This window comes from Harmonia axyridis, chromosome 4, assembly GCF_914767665.1.
Source record: "Harmonia axyridis chromosome 4, icHarAxyr1.1, whole genome shotgun sequence".
NCBI lineage: Eukaryota > Metazoa > Arthropoda > Insecta > Coleoptera > Coccinellidae > Harmonia > Harmonia axyridis.
The window spans coordinates 33,093,334-33,119,570 of record NC_059504.1 but is presented as its reverse complement, the minus strand read 5'-3'; the positions used below and the strand labels follow the sequence as shown (position 1 = coordinate 33,119,570).

General features: G+C 33.8%; 1 protein-coding gene and 1 long non-coding RNA gene across 2 annotated transcripts; one reads left to right on the top strand and one right to left on the bottom strand.

Annotated features, from left to right (window-relative positions):
- Nucleotides 1-202: 202 nt before the first annotated feature.
- On the bottom strand, nucleotides 203-24,770 carry LOC123678502 (organic cation transporter protein). Its single transcript, XM_045615549.1, has 12 exons — nucleotides 24,630-24,770; nucleotides 23,565-23,615; nucleotides 10,152-10,357; nucleotides 4,647-4,890; nucleotides 2,118-2,224; nucleotides 1,905-2,059; nucleotides 1,687-1,855; nucleotides 1,477-1,621; nucleotides 984-1,081; nucleotides 687-901; nucleotides 441-622; nucleotides 203-387 (listed from the first exon to the last, which is right to left on the bottom strand). The coding sequence occupies exons 3-12, from the start codon at nucleotides 10,292-10,294 to the stop codon at nucleotides 253-255; spliced, it is 1,593 nt and encodes a 530-aa protein (XP_045471505.1). The 5' UTR covers nucleotides 10,295-10,357; nucleotides 23,565-23,615; nucleotides 24,630-24,770; the 3' UTR covers nucleotides 203-252.
- LOC123678504 lies at nucleotides 20,714-22,043 on the top strand. The gene is made up of 2 exons (XR_006747262.1): nucleotides 20,714-21,089; nucleotides 21,376-22,043. It is a non-coding gene; the product is annotated as an uncharacterized LOC123678504 (long non-coding RNA).
- Nucleotides 24,771-26,237: the final 1,467 nt, after the last annotated feature.

Here is a 26,237-nt window from a genome sequence, read left to right as displayed (position 1 = left end):
CGCAGGAACTATCAATTACTTTTTTTACGTTTTTGTATCATTCGATAAGTGTTTGTAATCAATCCAATCATCAGAACAAATATATCAATAATAAAAATTCTTATTTTATATGAAGAAATTTAACTGAAGAAAAGCTTTTATGAAATTTGTCTACATGTAAAAATTTTGGAAAAATGAGTATTATTTCAGTAATTCCATTAAGAACCCAATCAAATTATATATTTTCCAAATTATGTTGAGAATATATGAATATCAAATGAGTGTTGCTTCTTTAGCTGTTTCTGGTAATTTTCTCCCAAGTGTTTCTGGTAGTTTCAATGCTAAAAGTCCTGCTGTTATGGCAACTGAAGCAAATAATATTGATGGCAAGGACTGCATATAAACACCCTGAAATAATAGGTATATTATTAACATCAACACTTAAAACCTCTATTAATTACCAAAAGGGGAACGAATGGTGCAAGCAGTGCTCCTACCCTGGCCACTGTTGAAGCTGAGCCGACTCCTCCACTTCTAACTGCTGTAGGAAGCAATTCAGCTGTATATACATATGATATGCCGAAGGCACTTGTTATTCCTAATTTTCCAAGTAAAAATAATGACATTTCAGCCCATGCTAAATCTGTAAAGGAACAACAAAATTTGGTGGGTTGATGAAAAAAAGTAAGAACTAATTTTGAAATTACCTGGAGGTAGCAAAATAGTCAACCCACAAGTTAGACCACATAGTAATAGCGATCCTACTAAAGAAAATCTCCTTCCACAGTGCCTTATGCTCACCCATGCCAACGTATAACCAGGTATTTCAATTAAACTAACAAGTGCAAAATTAATATATTTATCTCCACTCATGCTAGTGGAATTGACAGAGAGACCATAATATACAAAAGCATTCACAGCCCTGAAAATACATTATATAACAGCACAACACTTTTCGAAATAGAATTGTCCTATTAATGGTAGATTTTAATGGATCCACTTACCAAATAATATAGATAATAATGAATCTTAGAATTAATTTGTTCGATTCAAGCATTTCTTTCACCACTGGAAGTATTTTGGTATCAACTTCTTGCTTTCCCTGAAAGAAATATTTTTTTGTCATTACAAATAATGACAAAGATATTTAATTCATTATTTTAAAATGTAAGGAGCAAAATTCTGATATTTTCATTGAAATGTTTTGTAAAATTTTTTGTATAGAGAGATTAGCAATTGTTTTTGTGATTGACAAAACAACAAGTTTTCTAGAGGTTCATAGAAGCTCAAAAACCGTAAATGAAGTGAAGCCTTTTTATGTGGCTACCAGTTTGTATGAAGTGTTCGTCTTATTTTTGACGTGAATATACTCCTACATGTTTTTAATCTGTGTATGGTGGTTTAAAGGAAATCCCAGGTCTTAGGGTACAACAAGGATGTTATATTTGTATCATGTTATGTTTTTAAGTTGAATATTGTTCATAAGAAAAATCTTACCGTCAGAGAGGAATCTTCTTTGAACGTATCCAATACGTTATCTGATAATATCACTTTGTTTGCTTTGGCTACTTTACATATGATAACTTTGGCTTTCTTTCGCTTTTCATTGGCCAACAGCCACCGAACTGACTCTGGTATCATCCTAGAATTATAAAGATCAACTCAACAATTTGAGAAAAATTGAAAATATCCTCGAAAATATCTCACCAAAAATAAACAAAAAAGAGGACAGCAGGTGCAGATACAGTCAGCTGAAGCATGACCCAGTCTTTTGTACACCAGGCTATTAAAGCTACTAATGCTTCACCTATAGCATAAAAATAGTTTAATACTATTCCAGTAAGCTCTCTCTTTTTCTTTCCAACCATTTCTACTCCTGAAATAAACCTTTCAAATTTCGCAAAATATCTATTGTATATACTTACCAATTATGAAAGCCAGAGGGTACACTCCAGCGGTACCCATAGCATTCACAAAAATCATAATATCAAAAGTAACATATTCAGGGCTTATAGTTTGAGCCATCCCTGATATTCCCATCAATAAAATGCAAATTATGAAGATACGTTTCCTTCCATACCTACGAAAATTTTGTAGAGATCAGCATCGTGGACCATATTTTTTGCAAAAAGCCTTACCTATCTGCTAATATGCCAAACAATGCTGATCCTACGATAATTCCAGCAAAATGGCAGGAACCAACAAGAGATAATTTCCACTGATTTTCTAGGCAAGTTATTTTCCACTAGAAAGTATTAAATTATTAGATTTTCAGTTATTCCAATCAGTGTTTAATGAAGACTTGTAGTTCTAGTATGCTACGACATAATGATAGGTATTTTTCTTCAATAAAGCTTTGTGTGGTTGAAGTGTTGAACTATCGTGAATATGATAGAAATTGAGAATCATCTATAAATGATCAGATCCGAAGATTTTAGTTAATTACTTCAAATAATAAATTTTTGGAATCGTCGAATATAATATTTATTATTTTCAGTTTTTTGACGCTTTACATTACATGGACTCAATACATTTAGAACAGGAATGCAATTTAGCCATAGGCAAGAATAACAAGGTCTGTTTAGTATGGGTTCCCGGTCACTTGGGAATTAAAGGAAATAAAGAGGTCAACATACTTGCCAGAAAAGGAGCACAAACTCCTTTCATTGGCTCGGAACCTTTCAACAAGAAACAGGAAGACTAGCGACATTTTCCTGAGTTTGGACCGTTTCATAAAGTTTCTTCGTAATTTTTTTTCTGTTAGATCTAAGAAATTACTGGATCTCAGCAAGAATATGCTCTTCACTGGATTTCTTTTATAAAGCATTGCCTCCTCAGGAGCACCTCATGAAAATGAGTTTAGAAGAAAACGACGAGTGCAGATTCTGCATGGAGGAGGAAGAAATTCCGAAAAATCACCTGGTGAAGGAATACCTTGCCATCGTTAGCCAACGCAAAAAAATGTTTTGGACAAGAGACTTTTAGTAGGGAAGAAGCAACCTATTGATGAAACCATCCCAGATACTGAAGTTTATCAAAACTCTGGAACTAGAGGGCGAGTGTAGACTCTGCGACGACTACTGGCGAGAAGAGCTCTGATGGGGACACAATAGACCATAAGGTCCCGGTGCAATGAAACTACCCTCGAATCTAAATCTAATCTGAATCGTTCTGAATAAGATGACTAAATACAGATTCGTACAACTTTGCTTCCGCCGTTTTTTTTGCGAAATTCGAGGCTTTATTGTAAAAAACTGGTTATACATTTATGATTCAAAGTATTGTCCATCGCTGGCCACTACTTTCTCCCATCTTTCGGGTAGCGTACGAATCCCGCTTTGAAAAAACTGGTCATCTATTGAAGCTATCCACGAATCCATCCAATTTTTAACTTCTTCATGAGACCGGAAGTGCTGACAAGCCAAGCAGTGTGCCATTGATCGAAACAAGTGATAGTCCAAGGGAGCAACGTCTAGAGAACATGGCGGGTGGGGTAAGACTTCCCATTTCAACGTTTCCAAGTATGTCTTGACCAATTTCGCAACATGGGGTCGAGCATTGTCATGCTGTAAAATCACTTCATCATGTCTCTCGTTGTATTGCGGCCGTTTGTCTTTCAATGCTCGGCTCAAACGCATTAATTGCGTTCGATAACGATCGCTGTGATTGTTTCAGTCGGTTTTACCAACACATAATACACAACGCCGAGCTGGTCTCACTAAATACTGAGCAAGACCTTGGAACTGTGAATAATAGGTTTGGTAGTTGGCGTGGAAGCATGGCCGGGATATCCCCATGATTGTCTGCGCTTGGGATTATCGTAATGAACTCATTTTTCGTCTCCAGTCACAATGCGATGCAGAAATCTCTTCCGTATTTGCCTTGCAAGCAGCTGTTCATAAGTAAACAAACGCCGTTGAACATCTCTCAGCTTCAACTCATACGGCACCCAATTTCCTTGTTTCTTAATCATTCCCACGACTGTCAGGCGTTTTGAAAGGGCTTGTTGCGTCACTCCCAATGATCCTGCCAATTCTCGTTGCGTTTGATACTAGTCTCTTCCACCAAACTGGTCTTCGACGTCAAAATGTTGAAAACAAAACGTTGAAACCACTGTGATGGACACGTTCTTTCACTAATAGCGGTATCACCACAGGTATTTGAGAGCATTCGATGAACCTCAGCCGCAGATTTCTTCAAATTGAAGAAGAAAATTAAAACCTCCCGCAAATGATGAGAATGTTTAATCGAGAATAACTTTATGATGCAGACACAAATCGACTAATATTTCGATGGTGTTATGTTTACAAATACCTAAGCTTATTGTATGACATATATATATATATATATATATATATATATATATATATATATATATATATATATATATATATATATATATATATATATATATACAATCTATTTATTTCGACAACCACTTACTGCTACAGCCATCTATTGCAAAACGGCGGGAGCAAAGTTGTACAACTATAATAATGGATCGCTTTCAAAGGGGTAGGAATCATTAACACCCTGAAATCAAATTCCGCTAGTGATCAATCTTCGACAAAATGCATTTTTACTGTATAACAAACAGAAAATTTAATGGGCTTACTAAAAGAATCAAATTACATACTTGGAAAAAAACACAAGTTATTGGTGCTTACATCATTCACAATTGTTCGTTCATCGTGTGCAAAGATCCATTCGGAACACTGTTCAGTTTCATTTGTGAAACTAGACGGTGAGCAAACCGAATTGAAGTTTGAGTAATTTTTCGGCACGTATCGTGTACATGTGCTAGGTTTAAAACCATCCTGCTTTGATTTAGTATCAGGAGGTATGGCCCATTTCATCCAAGGCGTTTCGTAAGATGTACTGTTCAAGTCCTCACATTCTGGTATATAGCATCTGAAAATTATATGCTTTTTAATATATATCAAATTTCAACAAGCACAGATTCAGATCATAATTTCGGGTGGTAATGTGCCATGACTGCATGCAGGCCACAGTATTGAAGACACAGTTTCTACACGAAAGAAATATAATATCATTTACACTTGATTAGAGCCAAGATAAAAATCTATAAAATGCTCATGTCCATATCAATAGAAAAAAATAATATGTACACAATGACCAATTTCAAAAATCCACTGAAATAAACTTCTTGGGAGAAGAAACATTTTTTGATCTAATTGACTCCCTACTTCCCATGGAGTCATTTCAGTTGGTCTTTTGAAATGGGTCATCCTATATCAGAATTACACATTATTTTAAATAAAACCTGAGTTCAGTGATACAAAACCAATCCAAATTGTTTTTGGAAGAAATAGCACTCTCGCAAGCAAAAATATAGATGGTAGCCGATTCCCAGTCATGAAAGACGCAGTTTGACAAGAAATACCAAACAATCCCCTCAAGACTCTGTAGATGATGATATAGTTTCCACGTAAGTGAAGGTCTTCAAAGCCAAATCCATCAATAAAAGCCGGTCAACATAACTCTCTCCGAAAATTTTAAGTGTCTCAGATTGGACCAGCATATTAAATTATAGGCCGTATATATATTATGGATGTCCAACTGACATTTTCTGTTATGATAATGCTTGGTTTATTTGCAGGAGGAGCAAGAATTCATAACAAATACATGGTTCAGACTCCCAGCTCGGAGGCTATATAGATATACCTGGAGATCACCTCGCGACAGGAAATGTCCTGTCGATCTGATTTCTAATTACATAATGATGTAATTAGAAATCAGATCGACTAATATAGGTTTTTTACTGATTTATTGCTATTTCGGTATCTTTTGTTCACAAGTATGAAGTCGATCTGATTTCTAATTACATCATTATGTAATTAGAAATCAGATCGACTTCATACTTGTGAACAAAAGATACCGAAATAGCAATAAATCAGTAAAAAACCTATTCAGGACCTGATATAAACTCAAATCATAATCCCCTTGTCGGCGTATTTGAGATAAAGATGAAAAGACTAAATAAACGTAGTACCAACAAGTAAAAACCTACCTAAATAACGATATCAAGTCCCTGTCGGATCCAAGCCATGCAAACCATGAATACCAAATGTGTAAACTTGGCATGACAGTTAAAAATATCAAAGACGACTTGTTGCACCATATGCAGTGAAAAAGAAACCCTGGATGATTGACGAGATTTTGCAGTTGATGGAACAACGAAGCAAAAAGAAAGGCGTTAAAAGCAGCGATAGCGCATACAACAGATTAAAAAAAATCATTAAAAGAAAGGTTCGACAAGCTAAGGACAGAGATAAAAAGTAAAAGTGTACTGAAATAGAAACACTGCATACATAAACACGATACTTTCAACCTACACCAAAAGGTTAAAGTTCAAGTCTAAACTTAAAAAATGCGACCACCCTAACCAACAATGAGGGAAGACCTATAACTAATGTTGATGACTTGAAAATATTCAAATATTCTTTATGCCTTTCACTTACTGCAGACCATCTTGCAAGGAAAAGTAATGGGAAAACGGAGTGCGGGTAGAAGACGAATTTCATGGTTGAAAAATCCTAGAACCTGGTACAGCTGAGTTGTACCGGACAGCAGTGAACAAAGTTAAGATAGCATGTATTAAGCCAACATCCGAAGCGGATAGGAAATTAAAAAAAGAAGAAAATATCCCCTACATCGGCATTACTCGAACAATCAGAAAGTGGAACATCATCCAAGAAATAATTTAGACGGGAGTTATCTTAGTTTCCATATGTAAAACAACACATTTTTCAGAATTTAGAGATATCAACCAGTCATTAAACCACTGAAGAATAACAAAATATTAGGCCAATTGAAAAGTCCCCGGTCTGATGCACAGATGACGGTGCAAGTATTAAATCCATATGATTTTTAGTTAATACTAAGATGCATAGAATACCTGGTGTGTCTACTTATACCTGTGAAACTTTCAGACAAAACGGGAGATTTTTCGGATTTATACCTACTTGATTTCGAGGGATCGCGGGCTTTTCAGATGGCGCATACATCGTTTACATTTGACATTTCTCTCAATTCTCGACTCTTGTGAACCAAGGGCATAGATCTTTTTTTTCTTGGGGAGGGATAATCGAAAAAAAAATTTTTGATGACAACTTTTATTCATATCTGTAATGTTAGAAAAAGAAGTTTGATAACGAAGTTTGAACCAAATAACTCGAAATAATTTTTGTTGTTACTAATTCGGTTGTTCTTACCTTGTTCTCAAATAAGAGTTACGAAGGAAAATGAGAAATTACTTGGATAATTTTGAGAAAAAAGATTTTCATGAATATGAGCCCACAAAGGCTTTGCTTTCAATATACAGGTTGTTTCTGGTGTGTCGTACAGTTTATCAAATATTCATTAATCTTCGCTACAGATTAGGTAAATAAATACCAAAACTTATAATTAATGCATTCATTAGAGCTTACTAGCTGGATCTTTATAATAATTTGGATTTTCCTGAGGATTACTAGAGATTTTTCTCGAAATCGATAGCAGATACGACAAAACTATAACAAACCAAAAAGTGTAGTACTGGACCAGATTTTTTTTTCTACATTTTTCTAAACTAACAGCCATTCACCAAAATATAGTTTTGGAGGAAGGAAGCAGGCATCCTTCCAGAAAATATATCACCCTGTAGATTTGCATTCAAAATTAGCATATCACATAGTGAAAACTTTAAACTGGAATATCTATGGCCAATTCATATTAAATATCTTGTGAAGGGAAGGTTATACGAGAAAATAACTTGAACTTCAACACATGTATCTCAGAACAAAATGTTTGGGGACTCATGTTATAGGACTTTTTTTCTTAAAATGATCCGAAAATCTGTCATTTTCATTTGTATCTCCAATTTAGGAGCACCGTGTAATTACCCCCAGTATCCCCCTATTTCTACGCTCTTGTCGTGAACTTTGAGTATAGAACCACAGACCAACTAGTAATCTGTGATAGAACAATAATATTTTATATTCTATGGTCTGTCATTAAATTCCATTCATTTGAGTAAAAATTCGATATGAACTGAATTGTAATTTATTGTGAATGTTTGCAGTGTCTAAAATCAGTATTTCCTTTATAAACGGCACCAGGCAGATGCGGGAATTCGAAAAATTTTAAAGAGCGCCACCTTACAGCACTCTGGTAAAGCAGACCACCAAAGCAACAGGTGGGTCCCTCAAAAAGTCTGAAACAAAATCGAATCAGTAAACACACCAGGTATTCTATGCATCTTAGTTAATACCAACCTTCAAACGAAACGTGTTCTACTCTGTTATCTGTGGATACGTGTCAAAATTTGACAGCATTCCTATCATTAGTTTATGAGATTGCATTGTGAGTGTAGCTACTTTTGTTTTTTGAAAAACGATAAAAAAAAAGAACTTCGTGTGCTGATAAAATATTGCTTTTTGAAGGTAAAAATAAAGTTGAAGCAAAATCTTGGTTTAATGAAGAGTTTACGGGGTCTGCAGTTCTGCACCAGGAAAATCAACCATCATTGATTGGTATGCTAATTTCACAGATTAGGGATTCCGTAATCTGTGCCTAAGTTTAAAAAATCAAAAAAGTTCACAAAATAATTTTGAATGACCATAAAGTGAAATTGATCGAGATAGCAGACATTGTGCAGATATCATCTGAACGTGTACATCATATAATTCTCGAATATTTGTACATGAGAAATCTGTGTGCAAAATCGGTGCCGCGCGAGTTCACAACCGATCAAGATCAATAACGTGTTAATGATTCTGAGCAGTGTTTGAAGCTTTTTTAGGGCAATAAACATGAATTTTTGCGTCGATATGTGACAATGGATGAAACATGGCTCCATCATTTCTCTCCGGAGTCCGATCGACATTCAGCTTAGTGGACTGCACACGATGAATCGAATCCAAAGCGTGGAAAAACACAACAGTCAGCTGACAAGGTTATGGCATCAGTATTTTGGAATGCGCAAGGTATAATATTCATTGATTACCTCCAAAAGGGCCAGACCATCAACAGCGATTATCATATAGCGTTATTGAATCGTTTAAAGGATGAAATATTCAAAAACCGGCCCCATTTGAAGAAAATAGAAGGTGCTGTTTCATCAAGACAATGCGCCGTGTCACAAATTAATGAAAACAATGGCAAAATTGCATGAAGTGGGCTTCGAATTGCTTCTGCATCCACCGTATTTGCCAGATCTGTCCCCCATCAGCGACTTTTTCCTGTTTTCAAACCTCAAAAGAATGCTCGCTGGAAAAAAATTTAGCGTCAATGAAGAAGTAATCGCCGAAACTGAGGCCTATTTTGAAGCGAAAGACAAATCATACTAGAGAAATGATATCGAAAAGTTGGAAGATCGCTATAATCATTGTATCGCCCTCGAAGGCAACTATGTTGAATAGTAAAATCGAATTATGCCAAAAAAAATGTGTTTTACTATTGTAGATCGGCCTATTATAGTCTTGGCGTATGGAATTAATATTATTATTATTTTCAGGTTGAAGTCGAAATGTAATAATATCAACCTGAAGCAGCATATTGTTGACGAAACAATTGTTATTAAATATTTAATGAATTCGGTCTTTACTTGATGAAAATTTATTATCAAATAAAATAAAACAAATGTTTTTATGTTTTCAACATTCAAATTTTTGTTACTAGAGTAACAACTTATATAGATATAAGTTGGTCTACAAGCTCTGTTTTGTATCAATCCAAATGTAACCTGAAGAAGCCATCAGTGTTGTTAGAACCATTGATGTTGTAAACATTGAAAAATTTGTTTGAGTTACTTTGTTTCATTTTATTTGATTTTAATGATATAAAAAATTGTGGATATCAAAATCGGTAAAGATTCTGGAGAGAAAAGCAGAAAAACAATAGATAAATTTTCTATTCCATTCATAAAAAATGTTCATAAGGTGATATAAATTTTATATCTATATATATACATATTGCTGGGTTTATTCATATTATTTGTTCTCTTGTTCATCAAGAAGAAGATGAAAATTTTACGCGATAGTTCTTTGGAACAAAATCAATAAAATAATTTGAAGATTCATCACTCATCAGTGTTAGGTTATGTTATAGATTAAATTATGCAGTTAGAGTTACGTTTCCGGACAAACCTCATATAAATATGAAGGTCTCACCTGTAATTAGGTACTCCAGCAGTGAACACATAACTCAAACTGTTGGCTGCTGCAAACAAGACTGGCAGACATACCAAGCTGTAAATAGTAATCTGAAATCTCCCAAACTCCCCTATTTCCTCTAACATATCATCCAAGTCCATTGTTTATTGAGTTATATGGTAACCGGTCGGTCTATCCTCTTATCTATTTCAGCGCCTTGCAATCTGAAAAATGATGAGTTTACATTTTCTTACCTAAAACCCGTTTAACGACAATAAACTGTATGATTCATCTATACCTGAGCACCAGTACCGTAGTATGTAGTATGTAATTGAGATTTCAGATATTGATAGAGGATGTTCATAGATTAGAGTGATTAGAAGATATTTTCATCTTCTTATGTTATTTTGAGATTTGTCAAACAATGATATGGGTGTAAATATTTAGCACTGATTTTGAACGTAAATACTGAAAGTGTTAGTAACATGAAGTCAATATATTAATAGAACTATCAAAAATGAGATTGCTGACAGACCATAACTAATCATTTTTAAGCTATATTGAAAAAACTAACAACGTATTCACTTATATCTTTTCGTGTGTATCTTCCGTATAACGATGAGCTCTTCAGTCTATTGTTCACTCCAATAATTTACGGAATTTGGATGAGTATTTAATATGATATTCAAATTTGGATGAGTATATTTAACATAATTTTCAGATAATCAATGAATTAATTATGTTTGAGCGGAATTCAATGATTTTTATCAAGCGTATTGTTATTCAAGCGATTTAGGTCATTTGGTTAATATACACTATAACAGATAGGTATCTCTAATTCTGTTTTTTATGAACTTTTAGAATCGGTACAAGGAAAAATGTTTTTAATTCCTACCCTTAAAATTTTTAGACGTTTTGGAATAAGTAAAATTCAAAAATAAGCAGCCGTTCAGAAATTTTCTCGATTCCTCGAAAATAATATGTGTAAATAGTACCTATTTGCAGCACATTCGATATAAAATTTGATTCATTTCTGTACACGTTAATTCATACTCCTAGCTCTACTTCTCTTGTCTGCTCGTGGTCTCCACTCCAGCAATCGGTTTGAGGATGAAATTATGTACTTTGTTTCAGTATTTTATCAATAATGAATATCCATCGAGAAGGTACAGTATAGCCGTGTCCATTTAAATATCAAGGTTTTAAATTTTAATAGATTAATTTTTCAGGAACTTGATTAGGTACAATTATGAAAATAAAAACGGATATTGTTGCGATAATACTGAATATTTTTTCTTCAAAGATTATATTGATTATATTGAATTTTCGAAGTCGAGAATTTTCGAAAATTAATACAGATTTCGGAAAGTATTACACTGTAGGTTTAAAACTCCGCCGCTAGATATTTGATATTGCAATATATTATATTATTATTTATTGATAATTCATATATGTTCAGATATTTTGTGATCAAAGTGGAAATAATAAACCAAAGTGTAACATCAGATTTTCAAGGATTTTAATTCATGAATAGGATTCTCGAGCTATAAGTATGATATCCTCCTTGCTCAAGAACACATTTATCCAATGTGGTGCAATAACCGATTTTACAATTCTCATCAGGGCCGTATCTAGGGCGTGAAAAAGGTGGCACTTGTCACAGGCGCAGGGTCTGCAGGGGCGTCCAAAAATATTAAAAGAAAAAAAATATTGCAGCACCGGGCGAAATAATTCGAAAGATCACGACTCGGTTTTCATATATACAGGATGAGTCGGGAATAACGGGCTTAACTCCAGGAGCGTATTGAACACGTGAAAATAATTAAAAAAACTAATATGTTCTTATACGATTCTCAATTGTTTTCGTGATACAGATTGTTGAAGTTATAAAATTTGAATACATTTTTTGTAATGATTATACGAGTTTATCGAATCTTTATGAATAATTGCTACAGATCGGGAAAATAACCATAAAAACTAATAATGAATTTATTCGCCACAGCTTACGAACTGGATTTTTCGGAAGATTTAGAGAGAATCGTCCAAATTTTTTTTCTCGAAATCAGTAGCAGATACAAGAAAACTACAAGAATCCATAAAGTTTAGTATATCAACAAAGATTCTTTTCACATTTTTTCAAATTAACAGTAGCTCACCAAAAAAAAAAGTTCTGGAGGAAAACAGTGGACATTCTTCCAGAGTATGGATCTGCTATCAATAATATTTATGCCAAAGTTCAGTTGCATATCTCGTGAAGTGTCGATACTATATAAACTTGAAAAAAAAATCCAACTTTAACACACTGTATCTCGAAAACAAATGAGAATCGTATAAGAACATATAAGTTTTTTAAAATTATTTTCACGTGTACAGTGATCCCATTTTGGGTGAGACAGCCAGGTTTCTCGCTTGTTATTTAAGATAGAGCCTTGCGGTTTTCACGTTCCTGTCCTACTTTTTCGTGAAACTCAAGTTGGTCTAATCAGATTTTGTATAACGGTTTCCGTTCCAGAGATACAGGGCGATTTTAGAAATTGATACTTTTCGGACCCCTCCCTTATCTCCGAAGTTATTAGAAATAATGCTGAGCTAAAAACTACGACTGAATCAGAATTCTGCGTAGAATCCAGTGGCGTACTAAGTTTTTTTTTCGGGGAATGGTTTTGAAGATTCAACACAAACCTATTTTTTTTAATGGATATGTCATTACTTCGTTGAATTCGTTATTTTTTTCTTTTCAAAATGATGTATGATACTATGTAGGTAGGATGTTCAGAAATGTTAAAAAAAACACTAAAACATCAAATAATGACGATTTTTTGTTAATGGGCAATGGATTTCCCATATAAAAAAAACTCAATTGGTTAATTTTCATTTGTGATTTTTATTTATAGTAGAGTAAGCAAACAAAGATAATTCACTCATTAAGCAGGGAAGGCTCGAAAAAAATTCATATGAAACACCCACCCTACCTTTTGACAAGGAATTGCTCCCAGAATTTTTTCGCAACTATTCATATACACCCTGTATAATATTGTGTATTATTTTAAAACTTTAACAAAAATATATAACTTGAATTATGAACAAAAAAATACTATAAGGAAATATAATGGATGAAAAAAAAATCTTCGAAAATGGGGGGATGTCTAATATATTGCCACGGACGGGCGCAATAATACAAAGATACGGCTCAGGTTTTCGTTTATTATTTTCCAGATTGGCGTAGATTCCTTAAGAGGGGCTGATTTCAAAGCAATTATGAATTAGTTCATACAGAGTTTATTTGAATCTCGTACACGCTTTAACTGTGGTATCTTCGCGGTGAGTCCAAACTCCAAATAACTCTATACCCTCTGCAACTTGGGCGCCATCTTAACCGGAGAAAAAAATTCCTTTCTGATTTTCGTAATTTGATTTGAATTATCATTCGGTACGATTTTATTTCGTATGAAACGGTTATTTTCAAAAATGTTATTAATCTATAAAAGGCTTAAAAAAAACATTTTTAGAAATTTATATAAACCCCCGATTTTCCAAAATAAACCTTTGAAATTATTCAGAAGAAAACCATGAAAATTTAACTTTTTCGTACCTTGTTATGAAATATGCCGTTATACTCACCTTTCTTACAACTTTATTTCCACAGGTTCATGGTCTAGGAATGCATTCTCGCTTTTATGATGCGGTCAATCAGGATTCAACTATCAAGCTAGATTCAAATCTATAGATCTAGATTCGATATATTTTTTATTTTGTAAACCGTTTTTTTATTATTTGGGACATGTTATGAGATTTTTGAACATTAAAATAGCAGAAAAATGAATTTGGAAATAAATTGGATTTTCTATATTTGAATATATATATATATATATATATATATATATATATTTATATATATATATAAATGATGATATATAAACGTAAGAAAGTGTTTTCCTTCTTCTGATTTGATCATAGAAGAGTTGAGTTCCAATAAAAAGTTTTTTAATTTTTTTAAATTTTGAACAGCTTTTCTAAATGACTCACCTACAAACATCCAAATGTTGTTTCTTAAGTGTATCAACCTCTAAACGGAAAGTCACTCACAGTCACACCAGACGAAACACGAAACACTCTAGAGAGGTACTGGACACAGATATATCGAGATTAGCATGCTTTGTACTTTTCATAAAACCAATTAAATCGACAAACGTTAGAAAATCAAAACAAATTGTAATGCCGCAGGGTTAAATAATCAACCAATTATACGTGCCTTCCAATCATTAGATATTCCTATCAGCAGAAACAATAAACAAAACCTCCTACAATCTGTATTTACTATAGGACGAACTCAGAACCGTGGATTTTCCAAGATAAACGCAACCGAAAAACACGACATGCAGACAGATTTGGGAATGTATTACACTAATCGGAAGTTCCGATAATCAGCAGTTCCTATTAATTCAACCGGATTTTTGTCATTTGCTTTCACATCATTATTGAACCTAAAAATACCGGCTGTAAGCTTTGCGCGTATCCTTAGAAAACACTGATGATGAGGCGGCTCATATTTGATTTGTGTTATCATTTCCCAACCGCAATGATCGTTGTAATAAGTATATTAGTAGTAGTTTTAGCAGCTAACAATTTCCTGTCTAAGCTCTATACAGCTGTCCCCTAAGTACTGTGCACTTTATGTTGTAGAACCCTTGAATACTTGAAGATATACCATACTCGTACTGTATGTCTACTCAGTGATATTTCACTGGCTTGACGAGAACTGAGTGTGGATGTAATAAACTGACATTTTAAAGAAAATTTACTGCATATTTTACACGATGATTCTCAACTCACATACAGAACCACTAAGTTATAGAAGTAGTTATCTGTTCTCTTATTCAGATCAGCAGAGTAAAAAAAAAATGAAAATATGGTTTTCCACTTTTTATTATTGATGAATCTGGTCGTACAATTAGAAAAAGACAGTGAAAAAATTCGAAGAGACTGGATCTGCTGCTGATGTTTTAAGGCCCATACATCATCGAAATGCACGCTCGACTGAAAATATTGCTGCTGTAAGTGAAAGTGTTGAAGAAGATCCAATTTTATTATTCGGCGCGCACAACATTTTGGCCTCTCCTACGGCACGCAATGACGTTTTTTACTACTGGATTTGCATACCCATCAGTGACGGCTCGTCAGGGTCGGCAGGGTCGGCCGGGCCGACCCAAAAATTATCAGGAAATAGAAAATAGTTCTAGATATTCAATTCATTCGAACTCAATCGGAGTTATCGATTTCGATATCCAAATTCCCTCGGTAATGAATATTTCCACTCAGAACAGGAAAATATAACTTATACCGGCCAATATTTTCTTTCGGACCCACCTAATATTCGATTTCCAAAGCATCCAGCGTTGTTATTCCCTTTCATAAATTGTAACAAAACACAAATGTTACAATTATACAATTGCAACTCCTGGAATATCACCGTTAGGTCGGCCGAGAGCCGATGGCGGAACCAGCGCTACCGAGAGCGCTACGTAAAGGAAAAGATACTACGACATACGCCCAGAATACGACCACTCAGTAGAACGGCACAACAACTCGATGTAAGGTCGCTTCCCAATACACAGGGTCGGCTGGCCGGTTATCCTATTGCAGAGCGTCAAGCAGCAACTTTTTACAGTTTATTTCAAATATTTGATAATTAAATGAATGGTTAATTATGAGACATTATGTCCTAATCAGAAAAGAACTTATTTATGCCGTTCGATAGTAGCTATTGATTTTCAGATCATGAAAATATAATAAATATATTCAAATGAATGGTTGATTATGGGATATAACGTCTTAATCAGAAAAAAACTTATTTATGCCGTTCGATAGTAGTTAGGTATTGATTTTCTGATCATGTACTGGGACAATGCTATCTTCGGCAATTCAAATATGCTGAATGGTATTACGGAATTCATTTTCTCAAATAATATTGTTTCCGATGTTCCTGAATTATATAAGTTATTTTGTATGATTTTGTCCCTGCCACCAACATCCGCGTCAGTAGAAAGAAGTTTTTCAGCGCTCAAAAGAATAAAATCTTTCAGTAGGAACATGATGTCTCAAGACCGTTTAAATAACCTGGCACTGATATCAATCGAAAGAGGTTAAGTTAAAGAACTAGCCAGAGGAAACATTTTTTTCGAGAAAATAATTGATGACTTCGCGACAAAGAAAGATCGTCGAATTGATTTGATCTATAAAAATGAATAAAGGGTAAGCAAGCTCATACATTTTAGACCAGAATACATGCGGTCATTTCCACAATATTTTTTGTGGTCTTTATAAGATTTTTTTATATTTTATACATTTATTTATATGTTTTCGTGAGAGGTTTTCTCTATGTTTATTCAAATATATATTTTATGTTGATAATTGAATATTTTATTATTTCTGTTTTTTCAAGAGTTTCATTTTATTTCAGTTTTCATTGATTTGAGAACTACATTTTTATATTGGGTTATAATAGGGCTATTCTAGGTGAGGTTTCCCATTAAAAACAAAAAACCAACCCGTCCTCTTGGGTGACGTGGAAATCTATTTGTTTATATATATTTATTTATATAGTTATAAGTATGATAAGGGGTGTGGGAAAATTTATATATATTTATATATATAGATATATATATATATATATATATATATATATATATATATATATATATATATATATATATATATATATATATATAACCACGCTAGTGTGAATTTAAAAAAAAAAATATATATATATATATATATGTGTGTGTGTGTGGCCGACCCACATCTCGAGGGCACGAGCCGTCACTGATACCCATCCTTATAAGGATCAGTTGACACAAGAACTAAATCCAGCTGACCATGAAATGCGTATAACATATGCCGATTGGGTACTTGAACAACAACGTTTGGATGACAAATTTTCGCATTGAATTTTCTTCAGCTATGAAGCACATTTTTCAATCGGTGACTGAGAAAAGAAGCATATGGGAGGTATGTGAAGAATTGTGTTTATGCCAATAATTCTCAGACTCTTAATGATCTGAAAACCAACATCCGTCAAGTAATTGAGGAAATATTGCTCGAAATGTGCCGACGAGTCATTGAAAATTACCTCATAAGTATCGAGTTCTGTAAGAGGAGGACATTCAAATGATGTTGAATTCCAACTTAAAATAGCAAGGTCCAAGCATATTACTGAAATAAAAATTTGTTGATATTCTAAATGAAAGTGTGTTCATCTACGTTTTCTTTCTGAGCCGGTGATAACCGGTTACTTCCTGAGAAGTGCAAAAGCATATGTTACCTTATTTAAGACGTTCTAAAGCAGCCTGATACTGAGTGTTTTTTAAGAATTTAATCAAGTCTTCTTTATTTGTGATGAATTCGAAGCATTCCAAAATGTTTTTCAGAAATTCTTCACAATTGAAAATAATATTTTCTAGGAGAAGGATACTTCCTTGTTTGTTTGGAGTTGGAGTATATCTATCTAAACAAATCCGATAGATTAATGTTCTATATTTCTTTGTTGTGATGGACTTCTACGGAGAAGTCCTGTAGCCAAACCTCAATGACTAATTATAGGGAGAATGACGTTATAGCAGATTATTCAAAAGGCATGCCAGGGCTATCAAAATTGGGGAGGATGCTAATCCATATATTCTCCTCAAAGGGAACTACATGAGCACCAGTTTCTGCTTTGACAAACCCTTCAGGGTTGGATATAGATCGATGATCTGAGCAAACAGGCTTTACGAATCTCAAGGTCTCACCTAGGACATTGGTTTGGTGACATCCACAGGAACTGGTACCGCGACTCTTCGACCTCTTTCGAATATGACCATCCCTCTAGGGAAGAACTATTCAGTAGTACAGGAAGAACTGTATGCCGTTCTTGTCTGCACGCTCGGAAACTTTCGTAGAGGATATTGAAAGTTATTTCGGCACACGAGGAGATTCCAGGTAATGTTTAGACAGATTCATAAGCTATGGGAGGGTCTCGATTCCCAACTGTCCTAGATTTGGCAGGAGCTTCTTTATGGCTAAAGGGAAAATTTTCCTCTGAATGGAGGACAAGAAGTATCTCAGTCAATCGAAGCTTCTCATTGGGGGGTCGTTTCCTAAGCCTGAGGTAAAGAAACCTCTGGCCCTTGAATGAAGACAACTGAGTTTGTTGACTGGTGCACTAACTATTCACCAATTTAATAAATATTTGAATCAAATGGGATGAAATGGTAGCTTTTTGCATCGCTGATGCAAAAGCACGTATGAAACTGTTGCACACATATGAAACCCAACATCTACTATTCCCTCATTTTATAAGCTCGCTGCTTTCATGTCGTCGACCGTCGTCACTTCTGATTTTCACTAAAATCCATTATGAAATTAGAGACACTTTTCTAATTTCATAATCTTATGCCAAGGAGCAATGGAATACAATGCCTCAGTTCTCAGTTTAGCCAGGATTGGCCTTGTTGGAGACGAAAAAGAAAGTCTTTATTGAAGTATAGTCCGTTCCAGTAAGTTTTGAAATGATATAGCTATTATTGTTAACTGTGAAATAAGTGGGGAAGTGCAACTTTTTTCACGTGCCGCAACCACACGATTGAGAGAAATGACTTTCTCCACATGTTGCTTACTATATTTTTCCTTCAACTGCCCAAATTTAAATTTATTTTTTATTGAAATTTTATTTTTATTTAAAATATAATTATTCATTATATCTTCTTCCTCATTTTCACCTTGGTCGTTATCTGGAAGTATCTTGACTCATAACTATATTTTCCTAAACCTAATACTCTCAACCATTCTCTGAGGTTGTTATTTTTCAAATATTTCTGATACCTTTTGTAGAAAGGAATTTCAGCTGATAAAACTAGCATTCGATTTCTTTTCCTTGGACAATGTTGCACAGTGCTATCTGCTACTTCTTGCCACTGAAGTTTCCAATTGTTGTTTATCTTTATTTTAGGCTTCAGGTCAGGGCCCCCGCAAGGGACATCAACGCCCGCGTGCGGAACATATTTTGGCGCCCCTTAAAGGGGGGAGGTGGAGAAAAATACTACTGCATAATCAGAATTTTTTTTTTTTTTTGAAGTTTTGTTGAGAATTTAGTGTAGAATGGTTGAAAATCTATCAGCAACCTTCATTGCCTTAAGAACTTTATGGTGTTATTTGTAACATAATACATTTCAAATGTGTTTCAAAACTTGAGCTGTATTCTTCTATAAATTATTCATAAAGGCATAAAAATTTAATTATGATCAATCCAGAAATTGAATGGATGTTTTTCTAGATTTGGCTGCTGCAAATTCTTTTATATTATCAATCAATCAATTTTATCGAGTATCTCTTGCTCTATATCTAAGATTGCCAATCCAGAAAATCTTTCTTAAGACATGGTAGACTTCAAATAGTTTTTAAAAATTTTTAATTCAGTGAATGATCTCTCACCAGAAGCAACAGACACAGGACACAGGTAAAGTGAGAAGGATTCTTGAGACAATACTAAGATTCGGTAGAGAAGAAGTTAGATTATTTTCAAAAATATATTGTAGAATTTCAAGAGGATTTTCGCTTCAGATAATGAAAACAATCTTAGGGCTTTTATCTCGTTGATTAAATCATTTTCTTTCACGTCAATCTCTTTTTGTCCTGTCATCAGTTAGCTTTTGTTGAAGAGCATGACAGCATTTCAATGTCATTTAATTTAAGAATATCACAACTAAAACAAAAAACGTTAACGTTATCTACTATTTAAGGAACTTAGTGTTTGATCAATTATTTTCTAAAAGAAATTTATTTTAAAAGCGATTTTTGGATCTTCCGTCTGTTCATAATCGAACAATTTTGGTTTATACTTTCGTCTTACAGTATATAACGGAGAAAAATCTTGATTTATCTCAAGAACAGCCGCTAGTTTTCCAGCTCCCGCAAGTTTTTCCTCGAGAACATTATCATCCCTATAATTTTTGAAATGATCAACTAATTTCTTCAAATGGTTTTGGCACACTTTAATGTCAATCTCTACACTTTGCATCATGTTGTTTACAATATTAATCTGGAATGAAAAATCATAAGAAATTATGATACTTCAAATAAATTTAAAAGAATAAATATTTAATAAAAGAGAACTTGCTTTATGTCTAGTTTTTATGTTAAAAGTATCATTTTCTACTATTTCTAAAAGACTATCACATATTCGAATAAAATAAACTTTAGCATCAATTCTACTTGACCATCTAGTATCACTCAGGGGTTTTAGACGTAACTGAGGATCATGCTTTTTTATAACATTCCAATCTCTTTGTGGATGAAGAGAAATATATATATATATATAAAATTCTTTTACAATATCAAAAGAGTCCACTGTTTTATTTGAAACCTTAGCAGCATCATTTTCAGTTAAATTTAAGCTGTGTGCAGCACATAGCGCAAAAAATGCCCTAGGATTAGCATCGACTATGCGTTTTTGTAAACCAATATCTGGCTATTTCATGCCGATTGCGACGTTCGGAAACTTGTATAAATTGCAAGAAAGAAGTTTGGAAAAAAAAATTGTTGAAAAATTTTAAAGAATCTTTTTCGAAAACCTTTGGTCCATCGGTTCTTCATGCGGTCTATAAGAGGTTTTGGCGCCCTTTTAGAGTGGCGCCCGCGTGAGGTGCACGCGTTGCACGCGCCTTTGCGGGGGCCCTGCTTCAGGTAAATACTACTGTCTTCAAATGGATGGGTGCAGTCAATGGTGAAGGATAGGGGAGAGCGGGGCTGGAAGTTCACGGGGTCAGGTGTTCCGATGGAAATAACTTTGTAACGAAAAACATAGCAAGATATGCAAAATATGCTCCTAAAGCACCAAGTGGAGCGCCAATTTGGCAGTAGTTTTTATTACTCTGGTGACGGTGATTGAGTGGCTGTGTGCACGTGCTCTCGAAACGTCACGTAAGTGTCAGTTTTCATGTTTGAACTATTTGCTTTATCTTTGTTAATAATGAACCTATTCATGCATTAATTTCCCAAATTGTAGTTACATAACTAAGGAATCTTATTGATTTAGTATTGTTTCAATTGATTTTGCTAGTTTGCCAGTACGTCAATGTTCGTATATTAAAGTAATTTGGGGTCATAAGTTCCGTTCTGGCGGGGCTGGTTGTTCCGAGGAAAAACTGAATCCAATCGACTTTCAATTGTATCTAAAATTTCATGACACATTTTTTTTCATTCTAAGGATGCGAAACTACAAGACAGAGAGAGGTAAGACCTCCTAGACCTAGACAATTGTTAAGTCAAGCTTCCCCTGGTGTTACTAACGACGAAAAATCTGTTAAAACTGTGGCAAGAGAAATTGAATTTTCCTCATGACCTTACATTGACTTCTAGAAAACGACGTTTACGACACACGACTATTTTAACAGACATGCCAGAAAATAATGGATTGGCTAAAGAACAGGCAGAGAAAAAGACAAACTGATGAAGGCATTACAAGGAGTGGAACAAAAAAAATCAAAGATACAAGAAAAGTAAATGGTAAAAACAAGGAGGAAAGTGCAAAAAAATATCAGGATTAGGAAAGAGCAAAACGCAAGATACCGAGAATGAAGCGGTAAGCGGTAAGAATCTGGAATGGTACCTACTGCCTAATTTGTTATGATTCAAATTAAAATTCTCGACCAAGAAAACAATGGTTTGTGGATAGAATGTACTATGTGTAAAAAATGGGCACCTACCAAATATTTAGATGGAAATGATATAGTCACTCTTATGTGTATATCTTGATTATTGTGAGTCAGATGAAGAGAAGATTGATGAATAAGATTGCTGATGAATAAAAATGGAGATTGTCAAAGTTAGTCACAATTGATCAAAAACCTGAATAAAAAGTTTATATGGAAGTAACCAGTTATGTTTTTTATTTTGAAAGTATATTTACACATTAGATCAAATTTATAGATTTTATGGACTTCAATTTTATTTTAACTAAATGAAAAAATTCATACAAACCAGTAACACAATATTTTGTTGTTGCTTTTTAGTTTAGTTCTCCATAAAATAAACTTAACATACACAACATAAAAATGTTTTTTTCATTCAAAACAACCTTCATTATTTCAACAAAATATTATCAGAATCTAAGAGGAACAATTTGCCCCAAAGGTGGAACAACTCGCCCCAAAGCGGGGTTGAATGTTCCGCTCCGTAATTTCTCAAACATTTGCTTCTGTAAAAAAAAAACTATTGAGATATCAAAGAAAAAAATTTTTCAAATTTTCCTTCTATTGGAGGAGTTTGCCAATAGTATATTGTGCAACAAGTGGGGAAAGTCCAACTTTTCTCGCGAGTATGGAAGTTTGTGGCACGAGCCTGAAAGGCGAATGCTGCAAACACGAGCGTGAAAAGTTGGACTTTCTCCACATGTTGCATACTATACTTCTCCTATTAAAATTCAATAATTAAAGTAATGGACTTGATTCAAATCAAAATGGCATTCGTTGACAGTATATGTGCTAATTTATTGCGTTTCCATAGAAACGACTCAAAAGCCCAATTTCATTGGTCTACCAAGCGAGGTGTGGGCAAAGTGCCATGAGAAATAATAGTTCCCACAGTATGAGCAATACATAGTTTTGAAATTGATAAATTGATAAAACTATGAAGAATATGCTACTTTTCATAGCAGTTGTAGGAAAAAAAGTTTTTAACTAATTTCACGCAAATAGTAAAATGCAATTTTTGTGATTTCCAACAAAAAACTTCTGGATTCATTCGAGGAAGAAAATTCAAATTCAATTTATTATAACCCAATCATTCATTATCCAAAATAAACAGAGCACTAACATTTAATTTAGTCACGGTGTTAATACTGTTAATATATTTCGAACTTTTTAGGCTGGGAATAATGGTCTCAAACGATAAGGAGCGATGCACAGACGAGGAATCCATGATCGAATGACGCGGTTATAACTTTGAAAATGCGTAAAATCCGATAGGGCAGGTTCCATAAATATGGTGATTCGAAATGTTATTTTCCTCATAATTTCAAAAATACAGATTCGATAGAGATAATCGTTAAGGATAAAATAATAATTTCAAGTTTCCTTCAGAAGGTTACCACACACTTTATTAGAGAGAATGGCCTCCTATCAAATTGGCTGAATTTTTGATATGTTGTAGTTCAAGTCATTCCAAACAAAAAGTTCAATATGCAAAAGTTTTTGTATAGGCTAGTTTTGACGCTGGAGGCCCCTGAAAACTATCAGTTGTTCTCCATTGTTAAACAATACAAAACGTTATCCTGGATAATCATCACTATTCTGCGTAATCAAGTGTGAACAGTCCGTTAATAGGAGATACTATAAAATGATTGTTATTTGGTGTTGTTAGATTTAGTCAATTATACAATGTGTTCCAACTACTTACAATTCTTTTGAGTTCAATTATTCGAAAATGGTTACAAATCATCTTAGCGATCTACAATCAAAAAATGTTTATGAATCCTATTCTACATCACATTCGAAAAAATATACGGAGTGTTTTTTTCAAAAGGAAGCGAAAATTATATTCGAAATTTTCCGTACTGAAAAATATTTTTCGATGATTATAACTTCAAGGCATGAGAAATGATAAGAAATTTTACAAATCTGTTCATAAAAAGTCTTTGGGAAAATCCTCTTTTTGAATCTATAATATAACGTTCACTTTCTAAGGAGGAACACTCCGTATATTTTTTCGAGTGTGAAGTAGAATAAGGTGTAAAATATGATTCATAAAAAATATATCTAAAAGGACAAATGTTATATAAAAACCGATTTTAGTAGCGAATTTAATGTAAATAGCGTTTGATATTTCCGAAAAAATAAAAAATCTGTCATTAACGGTGGATAGATGGATTTTGCACATAAAAGCTTTATTAGTTAAAAAAATAAACCAACTGCTGAAAACAAAAATATCAATTCTGAAAAACCAAATTTGAAAAATAGGATATTGTCTGCAGTTATAGCTGATGAAAATTTTATCAACTTAATTTGTAGAATCTCACATTGAGCTTTGTAAATTTTGCTCATTGCTCATTAGACCTCAACCCCTCAAGTTTGAGACTAGCGAATAAATAGTCTCCATCCACATGCAGAAAATTTGTTTCTCGTGTTTCACTGAATGATGCTGAAAAATGGAATGTAGGTATTCACCACAGCCAAAGATTCATCTTTCCACAAAAGAGCATCGAAATGAGGTAATAGCCATACAATGAACAAAAATTCATTTCGCAGAAATATTTATAAAGAATATATAATATAGATGTATAATTCCGAAGAATATATAATATTCAACGATAAGCAAATGAATTTTTGAACTGAAGATCTTTATATTCGTAAAAAATATATATGTATATAAACAAATGATTCCATATATAACTAATTCAATATTCAATTCTGGGGATTTATGAAATATACCCAATTTGAATTCCGTATAATACGTGGGGCTTACCTATTTTCAAGTTGGGTATATCTTTGAACACAAATACACCTAACCTAATTTCACAATGCATACAAAATAATTATGGGTGAAATAAAATGAACACTCAAAATCACATATTGTTAATAAGGAAGATAGGTATCTGTTTGACCAAAATGATAATTCCAATCTGACCAACTGATACCTACATTAAAAATATAGGACTCAGCTAAAAATAAATGTTGCTACATATCAACATCAAGGAACAAGTGGGTAAATTCTAAGAAACACATTGTTACTTTGGATGAAGTTCTATTTATTATCGAAATACTTTGTTAATAAGAATTCAATTTTTAAATTATTTAAAAAATTAATTATTTTGAAAACTCGGCATATTTGATAAGATATCTCTGAAAAATAAAAATCCTCAAAAAAAATAAGTATCATGCCAAACACATTCAGATGCACCAGGCGCTTACCGACAGTGATTTTGAAAACCGTCTGAATTTCTGTAACTGGGCAAGTTTTCAAATTGAACAGAACCCTACATTTTTTGAATTTGTTTTATTCAGTGATGAAGCAGCCTTCCACAATTCCGGAGCCGTCAATAGGCAATCCAATAATTATAAGGGAAATAGACAATCAACGTAATTGAATGTCATTGAATGTCTGGGGAGCAGTAATCGGCAATCATGTGATAAGCTCACATTTTTTCGAAGGAAATTTAGATGGAGCTGCATATTTGAATTTCATTCAGAACATTCTTCCCGGAATGTTAGCAGTATTACCTACGGAAATACGAAATGAAATATAGTTTCAGCATGATGGAGCACCCGCCAATTATTCTCGTCCTGTGAGGGATTTACTGGACCAACAGTTTCCAAATAGATGGGTTGGTAGGGGCGGACCGACAAGATGGCCTGCTAGATCACCAGATCTCACCAAAATAGATTATTTTTTGTGGGGACACATAAAGGGAATCGTGTATGATGAAGTTCCGACAGCAGCTTTCAATATGCGAGAGAGAATTGTGACTGCTTTCCGAAGCATTACTCCAGCCATGCTGAGGTGCGTTGTGGGTCATTCAACGATCGGATCGCTTTGTGTTCCAGAGAAGGCGGACACGACACTTTCAACATCTCTTAGATCATTAACACAATTTTTCTTTGTCTTTTTCAACGCCCGTTTATTTTTATATCCAATATTTGAATAACATTTTCCGTTCTGATTTCATTTTTCGTGCCTGCTGGACACAGGAGTGAAAATAATCCTAAGGTTACCTCTGGCAAAATGTAAGGTTTTAAACTGTGTACATCATCATGGAAAAAATACAGGGTGTTACATTTGAAAAAATCGAGAAAAAACAATTTGAAAATTCTTCATATTTGGACATTGATAACAGACACCCTGTATATGAGAAGTTGATCATTTAGGAACGATGACTAGGCAAATTCTTAAATTCAAAGAAATTCTGATCAAATTCATGTTTCTATCGCTTCTGAAAATCGTTTAAGGGCTTTTACCGAACTACTTTTTCGTCGAAATTTTGCAGTTTTTTTCTTAATAAGATCCGTACCGTTGGAAAAATATCCCTAATATTTTGAATCATGATAGAGGTATTGAAGAGCATTGAAAATATGC

Bases quoted from the DNA above. Each gene is read 5' to 3' on its own strand.
- LOC123678502 (XM_045615549.1), bottom strand. From the start codon at position 10,294: ATGGACTTGGATGATATGTTAGAGGAAATAGGGGAGTTTGGGAGATTT. The intron at 2,060-2,117 runs GTAAGGCTTTTT...AAATTTTCGTAG, and splicing joins TTTGGCATATTAGCAGATAG to GTATGGAAGGAAACGTATCT. The intron at 623-686 runs GTAATTTCAAAA...GTTCCTTTACAG, and splicing joins GACTATTTTGCTACCTCCAG to ATTTAGCATGGGCTGAAATG.